Below are 17,819 nucleotides of genomic sequence, written 5' to 3' on the forward strand. Positions count from 1 at the left end.
GCATTGAAGGCTCCAAGCCAGCCTTGTGAGGAAATAGTAATTTTGCTTGAACAGTGCCTTGAACAACCTAGATTTTATCAGATGAGTAGCATTTTATGATGTGGACAAAACATAATTGCTTAATGGGCTTCTGTTTCCTTCCCCTGGGTCATTGTTAATGAGAGATGGTGTGTCTTCAGGAACAACATCAAGTTAGCAGCGATGGGCTGGGTTTTTGTCAAAATGGCAAATGCCGCGAAGGAAGAGAGAGAACAGATGTAAAACAGTGGTAATAAACCCCATGTTTTCCGGGTCCGTGTGCCGATCATTTTTCTGCCTGCCCCCCCCCCCGCACGCGCATACACATGCACACATGTGCACACACACATGCACACACAGGTATGAGTGTATGAGTTTTTGGTCTTTTACCGGGACCTTTGATGGCACCGTCCTCATATTGTCGTTGCTGAAACTGAGGCTTGGAGAGATGAAACAAGTCACCTAAACCTTTGCAGCTCAGGTTCGGTTTTGGCCTGCCCCTAGATTCTGTGCTTTTCCACGGGGCCACGATGCCTCCCAGCTGAGCAAGTGTGTAAGGAAGAGCTTTTAGCATTGGGGAATGGAGGCGGAGACCAGCGTGGCACTGGTGAGAAGCTCGAGGCCGGAGACCGAGGCAGGTGGGCCATGGCAGGCCATCAGGAGTCCTGCTCCAGGACAGTGTGGCGTGTGCAGAAACACGGGAGGGATTCGGCAGTTACAGTCCAGAACTGGGTAACACAGTCCATTAAGCGTCTGCCTTCAGCTCAGGTCATGATCTCAGGGTTCTGGGATCGAGCCCCATGTCGGGCTCCCTCCTCAGTGGGGAGCCTGCTTCTGCCTGTCTTCCCCACTCGTGCTCGTGTGCACGCACTCTCTCTCTCTCTCTCTCTCTCTCTCGGTCCTTCTGTCTCTCTCTCAAATAAATAAATAAAATCTAAAAAAAAAAAAAAAATCCAGAGCTTGTTTTGAGGACCTTCAGTTTGAGCATTGAACAGACATTCACACGGAGTAGCAACAATTGTTCTAAAAAGGGGAAGAAGTCCTGAGGCAGACCACATGATCAACTCATTGTGGAGTTCACGTGTTGTACCACGAGCAGGGGTCGTGTCGACGCAGGGGCTGCCGGGAGTGAGTGGCCAAAGAGGCCAGCGTGTGGTTCCCGTACCTGTGTGTCGTCCACTTGGGAAGGGTCCAACCCTAATTGGGTACCAGTAGCTGAGGTTTTCCTTCTCAGGCTTACATCTCTGCCTTTCCCGTTTGTAAGCCATCTGGGAACCCTGGTTCTTGTCATGGCCCTTTGAGTGCGGGTGGTTGTGTGTGTCCAGGAGGAAGGATTTTTTTTTTTAAAGTTTATTTATAGGAGAGAGAGTATGAGAGGGGGAGGGCCAGAGGGAGAAGCATGACCTGAGCCGAAGGCAGTTGCTTAACCACTGAGCCACCCAGGCATCCCAGGAGGAAGAATTTCTAAGAGTAAATGGTAAGTACTGACAGTCTATCTGGCCAGTCACATTCAGACAGATACACGTGTCCCCAAATCATGAAGGGCATTTTCACATACAACAGAAAGCTAAACCTTTGCCTCCCCACGCTGAGCCAGTTGCAAATGATATGTTTGACATTGACCTCTAACATGACAAGATAGATTATATTCGATTGCCTAAGAGGCTAGGGGGGTATTCCTGAAAAAAGGGGAATTAAATTTATTTGTAGCCTGAATAGATGTCACTTTTAAAATAATGAATAGATTATATGTATGTGATTTTTTTTTTTTTTAAGATTTTATTGATTCAAGGGCGAGAGGGAAAGAGAGACAGCACGAATAGCAGAGGCAGAGGGCGAAGCAGGCTCCCCACTGAGCAGAGAGCCCAGCACGGGGCTCAATTCCAGGACCCTGGGATCCTAACCTGAGCCAAAGGCAGATATGCGACTAACGGAGCCACCCAGGGGTCCTTGTGATTTTTTTTTTTTTAATGTTAAAAAAAATTGGGTAATTGGAGGTGGAATGCAGCGTATGCAATAAACAGCGCTCAGGCGTTTTCTGTTGACTTTCATCAAGTTCAGCTCTCAATGCTCAGAGCACTTAGGCCAGGGCTGGGCTGTTTCTCTGCATGACCTTGCATTTCTGGTGATCGCTCAGCCCTTTCTGTTCTCCCGGATTTGAACATCTCTGCAGAAAAGCAGATGTTGGGATGGGTGGCTGCCGTTCAGGGTTTTCTGCAGGGACTGATGCTTTTGCCAAAACCACGCAGGACAACTGGACCCGTGTGTGGGCTGTGTTCTGGGGCGCCGTGGATGGGCACACACACTGGTGGGAAGGGGGTTGTACAGGGCAGGTTTGTGTTCAGCTGCTGCAGGGCGTGGGAACGCGGAGTCTGGGCCTCTTGTTCTCCTTCCCTCCTCGGCAGAAATGGAGGCCAGGGCACTGAAGTCGTTGAGAGTGGAGTCCTGTCCCCGCCGTTGTCACTGTGGACACGTCCCGTTAACCTGCCTGCGTCTTTGCTGCCTACTGCAAATGCGGACATTGGGTCAGAAGATTTCCAAGAGGTTTTGCCACCGTCCTGAAATGCCCTCTGTGACTCTGTTTAGGGTTGGTAAAGGCTTTCAGAATCCAGAACACCACCTGCTGAGTTAGGAGATCCTTTGGTCATCTCCTCTTGGAATTTTAGTGTCAGTGCATGTACACGAGATGACCACAGAGGATACAGGCTTTCTGGAATGATGTTGTAGATACAGAGATTGCATACACAGTGGAAAAGCTCTGGCCTTTGGATATCTTGGGCATTAACTTGGGGTGTCTGTTTCCTTTCTGATTCAGTGGGGGAGGTATGGGACTATCGTCAAGACGGTGGGCAGTACCTGTAAAATGCAGACATGCCAGGGTTTTGATAAATAGTGGCTATTATATTATAGCCCTTTTCTCTAAATTCTAAGCAACATAAGGATTTCTCCTTACAGCCTCCCCCAAATCCTGGAAGGAAAATAAAACAAAGAAAGGCAACATTTCCAGGTTGCATGTATTACTAATAAGTAGGTGTAGGACACCAGAATGTCAGTCACTGAGCAGAAAACGTTTCTGAGATAAAATGGGAAGATAGGAAGCAATCACATTCAGCAACATCGAGTTGGGCTGATGACCTACTCAAAGTGATGGTGTAGTGAGTTATAGAGCATAATTTAGAGACCCGCTGGTTGAATGCCAAGGCCCCGGAGGCAGACAGCTGTGGGCTGCACCCCAGTCTCTCTGCTTACCAGCTGTGCGATTTGGGTTCGTTGAACCTTACAAAGCTTCAGTTTCTTCCGCTGGAAATGGAGATGATCATCCCAATGAGGTGTTTCTTAGGATGAAAGGCAATAAGGATCCTACAGCACCCGATTTCTAGGGGCATCACAAGCATTTTGTACATGTTAGACTCACGTGGGAGAGATACTAGCTCTTAACTCTAAGAGTAGCCAATTTGGGGTAGAATCACATCCATAAAATGTGACACGTTAGAAAAAAGGCGTTTGAGTCTAGACCTTCCCTTATTTGAGTTGATCTTGTGTGGGTGCTCTAACGTAGTTCATTACCTAAGTCCCCAGTAAAAATACTGTTCTGACATAAGCGATGGATCTTGTAACATTTGCATATTCTCTTTTGCCACTTGAAGACATTTTAGCATTTTTAGGCAATACATATTTGAAGGTATAGCATTGATAAATTCAGGTTTAATATTTTCCCACATAGATCATTTGAGTTTATAAGCCTCTCTCGAGTGCTCACAAGCTTATAGTTTCTTTTCATATTTGTTCCATTTCTGCCAACTTGGACATTTTCTTTTCCGATAACCTTGACGGTTGTAGAATAATTATGGTTTTATCTTCATTTTTTTCTCTCTCAATTGGGAAAACTGTTACTCACCTATGACCTAAACTAGAAAATCAGTGAGTACAAAAGGGGCGTAGGAGGCTCAACGAAATACGGAGAATAAGTTTATGGATACTCTGTGTGTGCAGAAGTAGAGGTCATCAAGTCTTCACTAATTTTGATACTTTAAATTCATTTTAAATTTTAAATACACTTTTAAATGTACTTTTCAGCGACCCCTTGGGGCAGCATGATAAGGAAGGAAGAATCAAATGCTGCTACACATTCAGAGGAGCTTGGTTCAGATTCCCCATCCCATGTTAACAGCTGACGGCCCTTAGACCATGATGTAACCTGGGCTCAGTTTCCTCACCTGTGAAATGGGCCAATACTTTGCAGCTTGTGAAGAGTTGGGACTCATCGTTACTGGGTGTCCAGGTGTACCAGGCTTCGTGCCTAAGTCTTACCATCAAGGAGCTGGGGAGAGAAGCTGGGCACACGTGTACAGGTGATGAGGCAGAGATAAGGTGGGCCCTTCATGAGAAATACCATGGGAATCCAGTGAAAGAGGGATGACTTCTGATTTGGGAAATTCAGGGATGGTTGCATGGAAGAGAGTATTTGAGCTGGCTCTGGAAGGACAGGGCAGGTTCTGACAGGCCATGATAAGAGGGCCAGTCATGGACAAAAAGTTATGATCTGGGCCTAGAATTCCTGCCGTTTGACTCTGGGATCCAGCCCTCCTTGGCCCCCAGGCCTCGTAACGGACAATCATAAACCATCAGCATTTGTTCAGTCGTATTTCTGCTGAAGTCTCCACCATCACCAGACCTCGGTAGGTTTCTGGCTTGGTGACATCAAAACAGCAAAGCCATTTCTTGGCTTTTTCTCTAGTCTGCTGTTAGTGAGAACCATTAGAGACAGCATACTTGGGTAAATGTCACTGAGATGTAACTAAGGTGGGAACACCTTCTGCTCACTGGGGAGACTGGAAATAGATGCCCAACTCAGGCTCTTCCCTTTCGCCAAACCAGACAGCTGTGGTTAGGAAATCAGCCTGGCTCTGATTCTTACCTTATGCTTTTCGAAATATTTTTTCTCTCTGAGGCTTGTCCCTAAATACATTGCAAAGTCAGCATCACACTCCCAAGTCCTACTCCTGGGCTCAGAGAGTTCATTCCTTATTCCCTGACTGTGCTACACGCCAGGTACATTTGAAGGGCCTCCTGCAGAGAACGGCCGAGATTGCTTTGGTGCAACCTGGTGCTATTTTTGGAAGGACAACAAAGCCACAGAAAATCAAGGCTTAAAAATGAAGAATGCTTTCCCTGGACTGTCAGCAGTGAATCGAGGCCAAGTAAACTGTGTGGGGGTGGGTGGGTGGTGGAAGGCGGGGGGCCTACTTCCGGATGGCCCGTCGTTCTGCACGGAAACCAAGAGCAAGAGATAGATGGTGTTGATGTCTGAGCTCAGCAAAGAAGTAACATGAAGTCATGAATTTTCACGATTGAGCAATTGCTATCTTTCATTTATTGGCATCCAGGGAGCCTCCGAGCGCACGGGGAGTTCTGTGTACCTTTGTGGGCTCTCAGGGCGGGTGAGGATGGGGGTTCCGCACTCTCTTTCCCATCTCCTTGTAGGGGGTGTGCTCTGCGTGTTGTGATTCACACTGAACGAGGTCCCATGGTTGGTTTGATCAGAAAACATGTATCTGTCACTAACAGGTTACAGTGCATATGTGTCCTTTTCCTACGTAGAGAAGGTGTTTGTCCCCGTGTCTATTGTCACGGCAGCCTGGAGCATGGCCATTCTTGTCTCCACATTTTGTCAAAGAGGAAAAAGAGGCCTTAAGGAGGTCAGAGGAGTTGCTTGTCATGGACATTCCAACGTGCTTTCTCCTCAGATTGGCCAAAGTGGAGGCCAAGCGGTGGGTCTCCCGTGTAGAAAGGTGTCGCTGTGTGTTCTCGGGCCACACTTGAGAGGTGTGGTTGGTAACCAGCACCCTCCCCCGAACTCTGCTTGTCTCCACCAGGATCCTGAGAGCTTCGGGTAGAACCCGATAGATTGCCACGTCTTCACGTCCAAGCTCATTCTCTGTGGCTTTGAGTTTCACCTGCCTTGCACGGAACGAGCGTCTCCTTAGTTTACTGACAGGATCAGTGTCCCTCGAACACGTTCTGACTTCCCTTCCGTTCTTCCTGCCAAACTGTTCTTTCTGCTCTTGTTTCTTGAACGATTCTCATCTGTCGCTCTGTCACCGCGCCTTCAGTGTGAAGACAAGGGTCAGGTGTTCACCTTTCTGCGAGGGCGAGAGGCTGAGGCGGAGATCAGCACACTGGCTGGTTGAGATAAATTTATTCTTTGAGAAACTGAGTCCCAGGGCTTCCCAGGCCATGGGTGGCTGTCGGCTGTCACCAGCAGCCCCAGCACCGACGTCCAGGTGCGCACGTCTGGCTGCAGCCTGACGTCCCCAGTGGGCATCTCGGCTGGCCTCCACGGCTCCCTCCAGCTCCGTAAACGGTGGCGCTGTGTTCATCCCCTTTCTCCCGCGGAGGACAGGGCGTCATTCCCGTGCCACCGCCGCAACCCGCACCCGCTCATCAGCAGGTCTCACCAGCTCTGCTCTGAATTTTCTCGGAAACGTGCCCACTGTTCTCCACGTCTACTGCGCCTGCTCTGGTTCTAGCCACTGTCTCGTCTCAACCTCCAGTAATACAGGCCCGTCCTCATGTGTGTCCGGCTTCACCCTGTGTCCCCTCCCATCTGTGTTCATGACGAAGCAAGAGGGATTCCTGAAAAACTGAGACCAGGTCAGGTGGTCCTCCCCGTGGCCCCACTCTGTTTCACTGGGCAGGAAACTCGTGGCCCCGCCTTCTTATCTCTGCGCTTGCTCTCCCCACTTTTTAAAAAAGATTTCATTTATTTATTTGATAGAGAGAGACAGCGAGAGAGGGAACACAAGCAGGGGGAGTGGGAGAGGGAGAAGCGGGCTTCCTGGGGAGCAGGGAGCCTGATGCGGGACTCGATCCCAGGACCCCTGGATCATGACCCAAGTTGAAGGCAGATGTTCAACCCTCTGAGCCACCCAGGGGCCCGGCTCTCCCCATTCTTTTTTTTTTTTTTAAAGATTGATTGATTGATTGATTGATCTGACAGAAAGATAGCACAAGTAGGCAGAGAGGCAGGCGGTGGTGGGGGGAGCGGGCTCTCCGCTGAGCAGGGAGCCCAACGCGGACTTCGTTCCCAGGACCCTGGAATCATGACCTGAGCCACCCAGGCGCCCCTCCTCATTCTTTACTCACCCTCTTCCGCTCGTTGGCCTCCCTGCTCGTTCTTGCACCCACTGGGCACCTGTCTGCCCTGCGCCCTTGGCTCTTGCTGGCTCCTGCACGTGGCACAGCTTCCGGGTCCGCACAGACGCCCTCGTGTGTTTGCGGAAGCCCCTCTGCTCCGATCCCTTCCTGACCCCCATGTAGGACTTCTTCTGTCCCCCAAGCAGGCTTTTTTTTTCTTCGTAGTACTTAGGACTTGCACTCATGCTAATTGTTCATGTTGTCAGTCTCCCTCCATGGAAACTCAAGGGATTTTGTGTTCTTACTACCGAATTCATCGCGCCCCGAACAATGCCAGACATGTAGTCGGTGTTCAGTAAACATCAGGTAAGATGGTGAAATACACAATCACGGTGGGAAAAGCTGCAAAACGGAAGCAAAAAGCCCTGAGTTTTTTCTGGAAAGGTTCAAGGTCACCATTTAGTCACTTTGAAGTCGACCTTTTGCTGTCAGTCACATACATGTATAAAGCCCAGAGCCGAACGTCTTGGGTGACTGGAGAACACGTTGTAAATCTTTTTTTCTTTTTTTTTTCCCCTTCTGTCTCCGTGCAGGATTTGCAGCTTTTGGAGGATGGAGATTTAACCGTGATAGGTGATCGGGGAGCCACGCTGAGCGGGGGGCAGAAGGCCCGGGTGAACCTCGCCAGGTACCCACAGTTTGTTGCATGTGTTCTGTGCGCTGCTCCTGGGGTGGCCGACCTGAGACCACCTGCTCCGGGGGGTGGGGGTGGGGGAGATGGGGCGCGCCTCACTATTTCATGGGCTCTTGGAGTGAACACGCCCCAGGTTGCTGAAGGCCACCACGACTGGGAGACGGGATCCCGGGAACCTGGAGTGTTCTCTTGGCCCACGTCCTCTTCTGTTTTCTAGAGCAGTGTATCAGGACGCAGACATCTACCTCCTGGACGATCCTCTCAGTGCAGTGGACGCAGAAGTTGGCCGGCACTTGTTCGAACTGTGAGTTGGTCTGTGTTTGTCCTTGCTGCTTTCGAGCCGTCCCGTAGAGTTTGGGGAAGAGGGCTTAGGGAAGCCGGGGTGCTTTGAAGACTCGCTTGTTCTGCTGTGGTGTCCCTCCTTCTTCTCCCTTCCTTCCGCGGAAGATCCATTTCAGAGTCATCTTTAGAGAATAAAAGGAAGGCCCAGATGGTGCTCGCTGCGTGTGGCGGGAGTGGAGCGCAGGCCTTAGGGGGTGAAGAAGTGGGGGCACCTGGGTGGCTCAGTGGGTTAAGCCTCTGCCTTCAGCTCAGGTCATGATCTCAGGGTCCTGGGATCGAGTCCGGCATTGGGCTCTCTGCTCAGCAGGGAGCCTGCTTCCTCCTCTCTCTGTCTACTTGTGATTTCTGTTTGTCAAATAAATAAGATCTTCAAAAAAAAAAAAAAAAAAGACAGAATTGGATGGCAGGTGTCCCCTTGCTGCTTACCCTCGATAACCAAGACACTGTTGATGAGGTAAGAAAGCAGATGTGCACTTTTTGTATTGAAGAATGGGACTCGGGAACATGACCCTTGGCTCCCGGTTCTTTTCCTTCATCATTTTTGCTGGTGGCACCTTAGAAATGGCCGTGTCGCGCTCCTGTGGAGTGGCCTCGCTGGTTTGTGCTAATGACCCTGTAGGTCAGGAAACACCCGGTGAAGCCTAGTGTTTAAAAAATGTCTTATTCCGTATCACAGTGTGGCTCCCGGGTTCTTACTAGAATCACTACATAAGACCCCCACAGGGTGAACTTGAACTTGAAACCAGATATCTAGAATCGAGCTCCCCTCCTGACTCTCACTTTGCGTCTCTGGAGTTTGGTTTCGATGGCTCTTGGTTCGTCACCACCCGACTGAAACAGAACAGCTCTGAACCTTTTCTGCACAGAGCGTAAGCTAACACGTGGCCGTCTACGTGGAGTCTACGCTGCCCTACTTGGAAGCATCGTGAGCTCGCTCTTGCTCAGATGGCCTCCGTGTCTACTGCACTTACCTTACTGTCGTTCACCTCGTCAAAGCCAGTGAGCGCTTTGCATGCACTTCCTGAAGCCCTGATGTGTGCACCGAGGTAGATGTTCTTGCAAATCATGTTGCCCAAAACATCTCCATTTACAACTAAAGCCAGAGAAGGAGAGTTTCTCCCAAGACTGGAGGCTGAAAGTCTAGACGAGGGTGTTGGCCCGAGACCTCTCTCCCTGGCTGGCTGATGGCCACCTTCATACTCTGTCCTCACATGGTCTCCCCTCTGTGCCTGTGCACCCCTTGTGGCTTTCTCCTTAGGACCCGCCCCCCCCTTTTTTTTTTAAAGATTTATTTATTTGGGAGAGACCATGTGTACGTATGATTTAGGGGAGAGGCAGAGGGAGGAAATCTCAAGCAGACTCCCCACTGGGCCCAGAACCCAAAGTGGGGCTCAGTCTCATGACCCCCAAGACTGTGACCTGAGCTGAAATCGAGAGTCAGGTGCTTAACCGGCTGAGCCATCCGGACGCCCCATCTCCTGATATCCTAATCTCTTCTAAGGATGCAGGTCAGATTGGGTAAAGGCTCACCATCAAAGCCTCATTTTTTAAATTTAATTGCCTCTTTAGATGTCCTGTCACTAAAAGAAAGAAAAAAAAAAAAGATGTCCTGTCACTAAATTCTAAAGTACAGTGGGTTAAGGCATCAACATGTGAATTTTGGGGTTGTGGGGTGGGGAGACACAATTCATTTAAAGTCCTCAGTAGCCAAGTAAAGAGATTTTAGCAGAGTTAGCCGTGTGGGGCAGCTCTGAATTCCAGATGTAAGGAGCCTGGGGCTCAGTGTCTCCTCAGTGGGGTTCCTAACATGCTACCCCGTTCCTCCCCGCTGAATGCGAATGTTTGAAATGCTTAGATCCGGGATGACGGCAAGTTCTGGAGGTGAATGGTGGTGACGGTTGCACAGCAGGGCGAGTGTCCACAACGCCACCACTGAGAATACAGACTTAAAAGTGGTTGAAACGGTAACTGTTATACAAATTTTACCACAATTTAAAGAAAAAACATATGGCAGTCGTGAGTCGTTCAGAACGCGGACAGGCAAGCCCTAACACTTGCTGTGGCCTCCAGCTCTCTGATCTGGAGAGAGATCTTCCCTTCCCCTCCTGGTCCCAACTTGATGAGTTTTCCTTCAGGGAGGTGTCCTGTGGCTTGTGACTGAATTCAGTGACAGGGCCCAGCGCTGTGACAGAGACTCCCTGCCCCACACCCTCAGGGGTGTGAGGAACAGCCCAGCCTCCCTTCCCCTGGAGCCTCACCCTGAGGTCACGATTGTGTGTCACCCCATCCTGGGTGGGTCCACACCAGTTCTCCATCACTCCGAGAACACATTCCACTGGCCTTTGCGTTTGTGTCACTTGGGAGGAGAGAAGAAGGCGTTCTCCTTTGCGGGGATCAGTGTGCTTATCACAGAAACTCCCCCAAGTTCTTCTTGGAACGTGAGAAGTGTTTATATAAAGTCCTCTCGCACCTTTCCTGTTTAATGGCTTTGGATATACACTCGATAGAAGCGAGCTTGTTAAAATTGTTGTTTGCTAATCAGAACCACGTTCTTTGGGGAAACGTAGGGCAGGGAGCACGAATGCAATTTAGGAAATCACTCAGCAGCAGCTGGAGAATGTTCTCAACGAGCTAGAAAATTGGACCAAACAATATGCTATGAAAGATGGCGGTTGTGTTGAGCTCCGTAATGTGAAGTGTTTTGTATTAAAAGTGAATGAATTACACTTCTACTCGCCATTAACGGTTTACTTCGGTCGTGAATATATATATCCAAGGTCATTAAGGTTTGCGAGTTTCATGACGGTACGTTGTAAACATTGACGTGGGTCCTGTCACATGCGGTGGGGAGGGGGGGTTCAGAGGCCCTTAGGTGATCGGGTTTTGGTCTAAGCTGTTCTAGCGGTGGAGCTTGTCGTATTTTAGGACCCCCCCCCGCCCCCCCACACCCGCATGTCCTGCATAATCGGTCCTTTGAGTCTGTCCTGATGGGATCGCCCCACGCTGTCCCTGCTCTGTTCGCCTTCATTGTCCCAGGCCTTCACGTGCGGGTGCCGTTCCGCTGGCCTCAAATGCTGACCAAGGTCCTTTGCCATCTGCCCCATCCCCTGTTTGCACACATCTACCATGTGCCCTTGTGTCTTCTCCCAGCCCGTAGTGTCCTTTACTTGGTCCCTGGTGAGTCGTCCCCTACCCCCCCCCCCCCCCGCCCACCCACTCCACGGTGAATGCACGAAGGCACTGGGCGCAGGTGGTTTCTGTCCCCAGAGATGCCGCCCCTGTTGTACCTCCCTGCAGGGACGCTCCACCCCAATAGTCTCACCGTCCCTGTGTCCCTTACCTTCCAGATCGCAGCCGTCACCTTGCTTTGTCTTCATGGCACACATCCCTCCCTGAGAGTACGTTTTCTGTATTTGTTGAATGTGCCTCCCTCCACGCCGTGCAGGGCGCTCTGTTTTCTTGTCCTGTGGCTGTGTCCTCCACGCTTAGATCAGTGGCTGCAGCTCACCTCTGTCGACGGAATGAAGGAGGGTAGTGACTCTTACTGGTACCCCTCTACCTCAGCACATGGTCCCTCTCAACACCGCCCTTCAATAACTTCTTACTGAATCACTCTCTCTCTCTTTTTAATGGCATGACTTGGGATTTTTTACTCTTAAAAATTTGGCAAATAGAATATTTTCCTGGGGATGTTGATTAAAAAGCATAATTTAGAAAAAATTTAAAGCCATCACCTAATGGCATCATTGTAATTATATTCCTTTCTCTGTGGTGGGTGTCAGGAGGAAAATATTGTAAAACTTTCCCAGTAGCCCAGCTTGGACATAGAGACCCATCAGATTCGGTTAATACCCCATCAGGGACTGCTGGCATGGAATTTTGAATTAAGGAGAAACAATTCCATTAAATGCTTTAGTGCTAAGCTGGAAGAGGGGTTTGCTCGGTCAGCAAACTTAGGATGCAAAGCCACACCGGGACCCCTCAAAAGGGATACCGTGCTTCTGGACACAAAGAATGGGGTAATAGTATTTGTGTTTACAGCCTGGGGTCTTCTGATCTCAGGCCCAGTCTCAGAAGTGTCCCCATAGGACTTTGCTGTCCTGAGTCCAAAGCAAAGGGCCCCTTGTGGTTACGGAAGAGGGTGAGCAGACTGTTCACGGAGCGGAATGGTGCTCTTCCCACAACATGCCCTGTGCGTTGTCAGCAGCCGTATTTTGAGATGAAGGAACTGAGGTTCACAGAGGTCTGGTAGCTCCCTGACCTTGTCAGGCTTCGAACTTCATGAAGTCTGGGTGCTTCTAGAACTCTCCATCTGACCTACACGTGCAGGTAGAGTAGCCCACGTTGCTGAGATTTTCTCTGCAAGGGTTCGGGGGCCCAGAGCGTGTCCCTGGGGCCCCGCCTGTGGTCAGGGGGCCCCCACCTGGGCCACCCACTTAGCTGGAGAGGATGCAGACCGTGGTGGAGTGGATCTCCTAGGGGTCTACATTTAAAATGAGCAGTTTGAGGGGTTACTGTAGAAAAACACCTGAGTACTGAGAGAACTGGCGTGTCCTTGGAGCCATGGGATGATTTCCACCACGATTTGGGCCGTTTGGATTCTCTTCTTTCATACTCCTATTGGGCAGGTTTTCGTCCTAGTGAAAGGCGATGTGCTCCCAGGATGGGGACATTGTAGACACTAAGTGAGGCCATGCCAGCGTTTGTCTTCTAATAGTATCTGGGAAGAAGTGTCTAGAAAATGCACTTTGAAGGTACTTGGGTGGCTCAGTCTGGTAAGCATTTGCTTTCGGCTCAGGACAGGATGCCCAGTTCTGGGTTCGAGCCCTGCGGCAGGCTCTGCCCTCGGCAGGGAGTCTGCGTAGGGATTCTCCCTCTCTTGCTCTCGCTCTCTGTCCCGCAGAAAAAAATCTCAGAAGAAGAAGAAAACGCACTTTGGTGAAGGTTACTGAGGAGTTAGGATTTTCTTTTGGCTGGTATATATATATATACATACATACATACATCATAAGTCCTAATCACCTAGGAGCCAAAAAACGAAACATTTTTGTATGACATAGATCCCTCCTCCCATTCCTATACAGGGATGAAATAACTCGTATTTTTGCTTAGTCGGGTTTGGAATCTCAGTATTGCTCAATCGTTTTCCATCATGAAATATATAAATAATTGTTGAGTTTTAGTTGGTGGGGGAGTACCCTTAGCACTTGGTGGCTCCTTCGCTGGACTGCTTTTTAGAATCTCTTAGCAGAGCTAGACTCGAGTTTGCTGCTGATAGATGTGGGGACCTGGTTGGGTTCATTGATTGACATTTATTTGTATTTGATTTGTATTTGAGCTGGTGCTTATGCCACAGATCTTTGACTCCTGTGCTGTCTTTGTGTCATTGTGTTTTCAGAATGTGTGTTTTCCCGTTTGGAGCACCCCCATTAACACGGTTTCTGCATACTGTACCTTTTACATTTATAGGTGTATTTGTCAAACCTTGCACGAGAAGATCACAATCTTAGTGACTCACCAGTTGCAGTACCTAAAAGCTGCAAGTCAGATTCTGATATTGAAAGATGTAAGTAATTTCTAGAAGTCGGTGGAGCTTGCTAGCACTCAGGTGTGTTGAAGGTGAGACCTCCCAGCAGGTCTCCTCTTGGGTTTGTGCGAAACTCCCCTCCTTCCTCACTTCTGCGTCCTGTTCTCCCCAGAGCTCATACTCATGCCTTTTGAGCATGAATCCAGAGACATGTAGAAATGGAACTATCACATTCCGAGCCCTGTTACCCTCAAGCAGATAAAACTGCTACCTCAGAGTTACAAATTATAGCCATTCTGGCAAATTTGTTGGGGATAATGAGGCTATTTTATTGAGAGGTTCTGTTTTCCTATTCTACAACGAAGTTAAATTGTATTATTTGGAAATTCGAGCTACTAAGACATGTTTGTGTCTCTTTGTCCCCTGCAGTGTGTTCAGAGAGTGTCCGCCATCGATGGCGGGCGTGGCCGGAATGCTGAGGCCCCCCTGGTGGAGACGTGCTCTCCAGGGTCTCGTCAGTTGCTGGTCTCCCAGCACAGGGCTTTGCGCATGCCCAGTACAGGGAGAGCCTGTGCAGTAATAAGTCAGGCCAGTCCCTGCCATCACGGAGCTTCCATCCGTATGGAGAGAGATGCAAGGAAGGAGTTGGGTGAGGGGCGGCTGATCTCATGACTGCCTCCCTGGGGATGTGGTGCCTCAGGGGACCTGAGTGACACGAAGGTGCCGGCCAGGTAGTCACCTAGGGGAGAGGTAGCTGAGGTAGGGGGACCAGCTGCGGGGCTCTAAGGAAGGACCTGACCTGGCCTGCTGGGGGAATGGCCGGGGAGCCATGTCTGAGGCAGAGGCTGTGGGGAGTGTGAGGGAGGCAGGCTTAGAGCAGTGGGCTGCTGGCCTGGTAGTGGGTTGGAAGCCACTGGGCAGTCCACAGCAGAGGAGGGATACGGTCTGAGGCACGGCTTGCAAGGATGCCTCTTGACGTTTGCTGGAGGGCCAACAGCAGAAGCAGAGGTCTCCGTAAAGTTCAGAAGAAGGATGCGTGGGCTCAGGCGGCGTGTCAGCGTCAAGAGCGGCCATCATAAAGCACCACAAAGTGGGGGGCTTCATCTCCAGAAGGGTATCCCCTTCACCCTTCTGAAGGCTACCAGTCCAGAACCGAGGCCCCGGCAGTGTCCTGCTCTCCCTGAAGGCTCCCGTGGAGAATCCTTCATTACCTCTCCCAGCTTCTGGTGTTCGCCAGCTGTCCTTGCTGTTCTTGGCTTGTAGCCACGGCCCTATGGTCTATAGCTCTGTAGTCACGCAGTGGTTGCTGCATCCGAACTCCTCCTCCTCCGTCCGCCATATTGGCTTTGGGGTCCACCCTACTCCAGCATGACCCCAGCATCATCCCATCTACAAAGATCTGTTTCTAAATTAGGTCCCATCCGTAGGTATCCTATTTGGGCCTCAAATGTATTTTCTTGGGCAGGGGGCACCATTCAACCCCCAACAGCCAGCATGGGGTTGGGGGGGTGGTCGATGGAAATGAGTAAGAATTTTCTGACCTTGGTGGTGATTTGATGTTTCACTCCTTGGCGTGTTTGCCTGAGAGCCTCAGCCCCTCAGTTATTAACTCTGCTCTGCTGCCTTAGGCCCTTGGTCAGAGCCTTGCTTCCTCAAACCAGGCTCTGCTCTATGGAGGAGGGCAAGAGCGCAGAAACTGCCTCTTTCGAAGCAGTTCCCCATGTCGGCCCTTCTGCGACCCTCCGGGACGAGGAAGCTCTGACTGCCTGATCTGGAGACACTTTGTCTCGTGTACAGAGGGCAGAAGAGAGTCTGGTAGAACCCCAGTGTGGGCGGGATTATTGAGGACAGAACCAGGGGGCAGGAGAACAAGCTGGTCAGCCAGTCCCCTCACTGTTGTTTTTTGAGGACCGCTCTGCCGGTTTCAGTACTCGTCGACCGGAAGAGTTGGATTCCTTCCTACTGTTCATCTGGTCCCTCTCTAGCCGCCGAGCAGTGCTGGCTGTCCTCGCGTCCCCCGGGAAATGGCTGGTGTGGGGCTGCCGACCGAGTTGCCGTCTCCCTCTAGACCCCTAGTCGTTTCCTTGTGCACCTGTACTTCCTGAGTCAGAAGTGGTAACTTCATTAAACGAGGCATATGAATTTTGCCTCCCAAATGGAACAAGACACACACTATATCATGAATAATTTTTTAGTTCTCTAGGATCGACTGGTTCCCAAAGCTTCGTTGGGTTTCTTTCTCAGTGGTCCACGCCAGGGCACGGGATGGGCAGGGTACCAGCTGGGGTCCCAGGCTGCCTCTCTTCCCCTGGCCTGCTGTCCCCTGAGCCTTTCCTCCTTTGGTCTGTTTGGCACCCTGAGATTTTGCCCAGGATTTTGTCTGCCTGAGTAGAACTGCTGCGTATTCTTTCCTGGGGTTGAGAACCCACAGAAGACACCTGCACATTATTTCCTGTGACTTGGTAAGGAAGGGAGCTGTGTAGTCATGTATCACGTGGGTTTCAGGAGAATTATTTGATTTGTTGGAGCTTAAAGGAGTTGCTTGATTTCGGAAAGCCTAGTTGGCTGCTTGTGGTTGGCGCTTCCCAAGCTTAAATTTTCATGCATTTGAGTGTGTTGATTCTGGCTTAGGGTTTGGTTTGCTCGTGATGGCAGAAACCCCCCCAACCAAGGCATTAGAGTCACCCCAGTCGGATGGCCACCTGTGTTAACGACTTTAGCAGGTGGAGTATTGAATTCTCAGTTGGGAGCTTTCTGAGTTTGTGGGCAGCTGTCAAGACGACCTCCCATGTGTCCGGTCTCAGTGTGGCATGTGATACGGTGGCCATGGCCAGCAGAGAGTCGATGGGGAACTCTGGCCATGCACAGGTGACCACATAGTGTCAAGCTTTGTTCTTCCCTGGAATTCCCTCCCTGGCTTGACCTTGTTCTTTTAAATACATGACACTTGCCTCCATTTCCATGTCGTCTAAAAAAACTGTACTGGTATTTCCACCAATATCTGTACTTTTTACTTCTTTAAATGCCTGTGGTTGTTCGTGACCTCCATCCCTAACGCAGGGTTCCAGGGCACCTACCACGGGGTTTGACAGAGAACAGAATGCTCGGTTCTGTGCCCAGTCAAGTCGCACCCCATGTGTCAGCCAGAATTCCAGGCCTAAGGGTAATTCTCTTATGAAAATGGTAATTTAAGACCAATTAACTTTTTTTGATTAGCGTTAGAGGAGTGTTATCAAAGGCACGTGAACTCCTATCAAATTCTCTTATTTTTATTTTAGGGCAAGATGGTACAGAAGGGGACTTACACGGAGTTTCTGAAATCTGGGGTGGATTTCGGCTCCCTTTTAAAGACGGAGAATGAGGAGGCTGACCAGAGTCCTGCTCCAGGATCTCCCGTCCTGAGGACTCGGAGCTTCTCCGAGTCTTCCGTTTGGTCCCAGCAGTCGTCCAGACCCTCGCTGAAAGACGGCGTGCAGGAGGTCCAGACGGTGAGTTCTCTTGCTGCGGGCCCTGGTCCTGTGGGCTCTCGGCGTCCTCACGTGTCTTCATTCTCTGCGCATGACCCCTTCCTTGGTCCCAAAGTGGATCCTACAGTTCCAAGGCCTTATTCCATGGACTTGGTAGAATTAAAATGTGATGAAGGGAGCAGGCCTGATCAGGGCTCTCCTTTGGGTGTTGGATGGAGAATGTCGGGGGGCTTCAAGTTCCAGAACCACATCTCAGCCATCTCTGAGACCACAGAGGGCTACAGACACACCCAAGGACATCCTTGGCTTCTGTGAACCTACAGGACATTCTTTGTTCTCTGCACAGCCACACGGAAATGCCCTGCTTCTCCCTTAAAAATATGCATAGGTGGTCCTCAGTATCCAAGCCTGCACAGTCCAGTTGTAGGAGCCTGGATGATCCTGGTAAGGATGCAGACGAGTCCTGGGGAGGACTCACTCTCTGAAATTTAGGAACCAAAGACCACGCGCTCTCCCCGGTATCCTGATGCCCGTTCCTCTTGCTGTTTGAACTGTTTTCTGTATTTGGCTCATAGTTTGAGCTCCTGTGATCTTTTGCGTTTCCATCCCTGAGGGACGCCAGTAGTCTGAGGTG

The 17,819-nt window shown here is 50.3% G+C and overlaps 1 protein-coding gene across 1 annotated transcript in view; it reads left to right on the forward strand.

Moving 5' to 3' along the window:
* The window catches only part of ABCC4 (ATP binding cassette subfamily C member 4), a 248,451-nt gene that overhangs the window by 95,325 nt on the left and 135,307 nt on the right, over positions 1–17,819 (forward strand). Inside the window, exons 12-15 of the mRNA XM_032314331.1 lie at positions 7,749–7,843; positions 8,067–8,153; positions 13,661–13,757; positions 16,997–17,206. Coding sequence (XP_032170222.1) covers positions 7,749–7,843; positions 8,067–8,153; positions 13,661–13,757; positions 16,997–17,206 — 489 coding nt within the window. The remainder of the gene's footprint in view (positions 1–7,748; positions 7,844–8,066; positions 8,154–13,660; positions 13,758–16,996; positions 17,207–17,819) is intronic.

Source organism: Mustela erminea, chromosome 15 (assembly GCF_009829155.1).
Source record: "Mustela erminea isolate mMusErm1 chromosome 15, mMusErm1.Pri, whole genome shotgun sequence".
Lineage (NCBI taxonomy): Eukaryota > Metazoa > Chordata > Mammalia > Carnivora > Mustelidae > Mustela > Mustela erminea.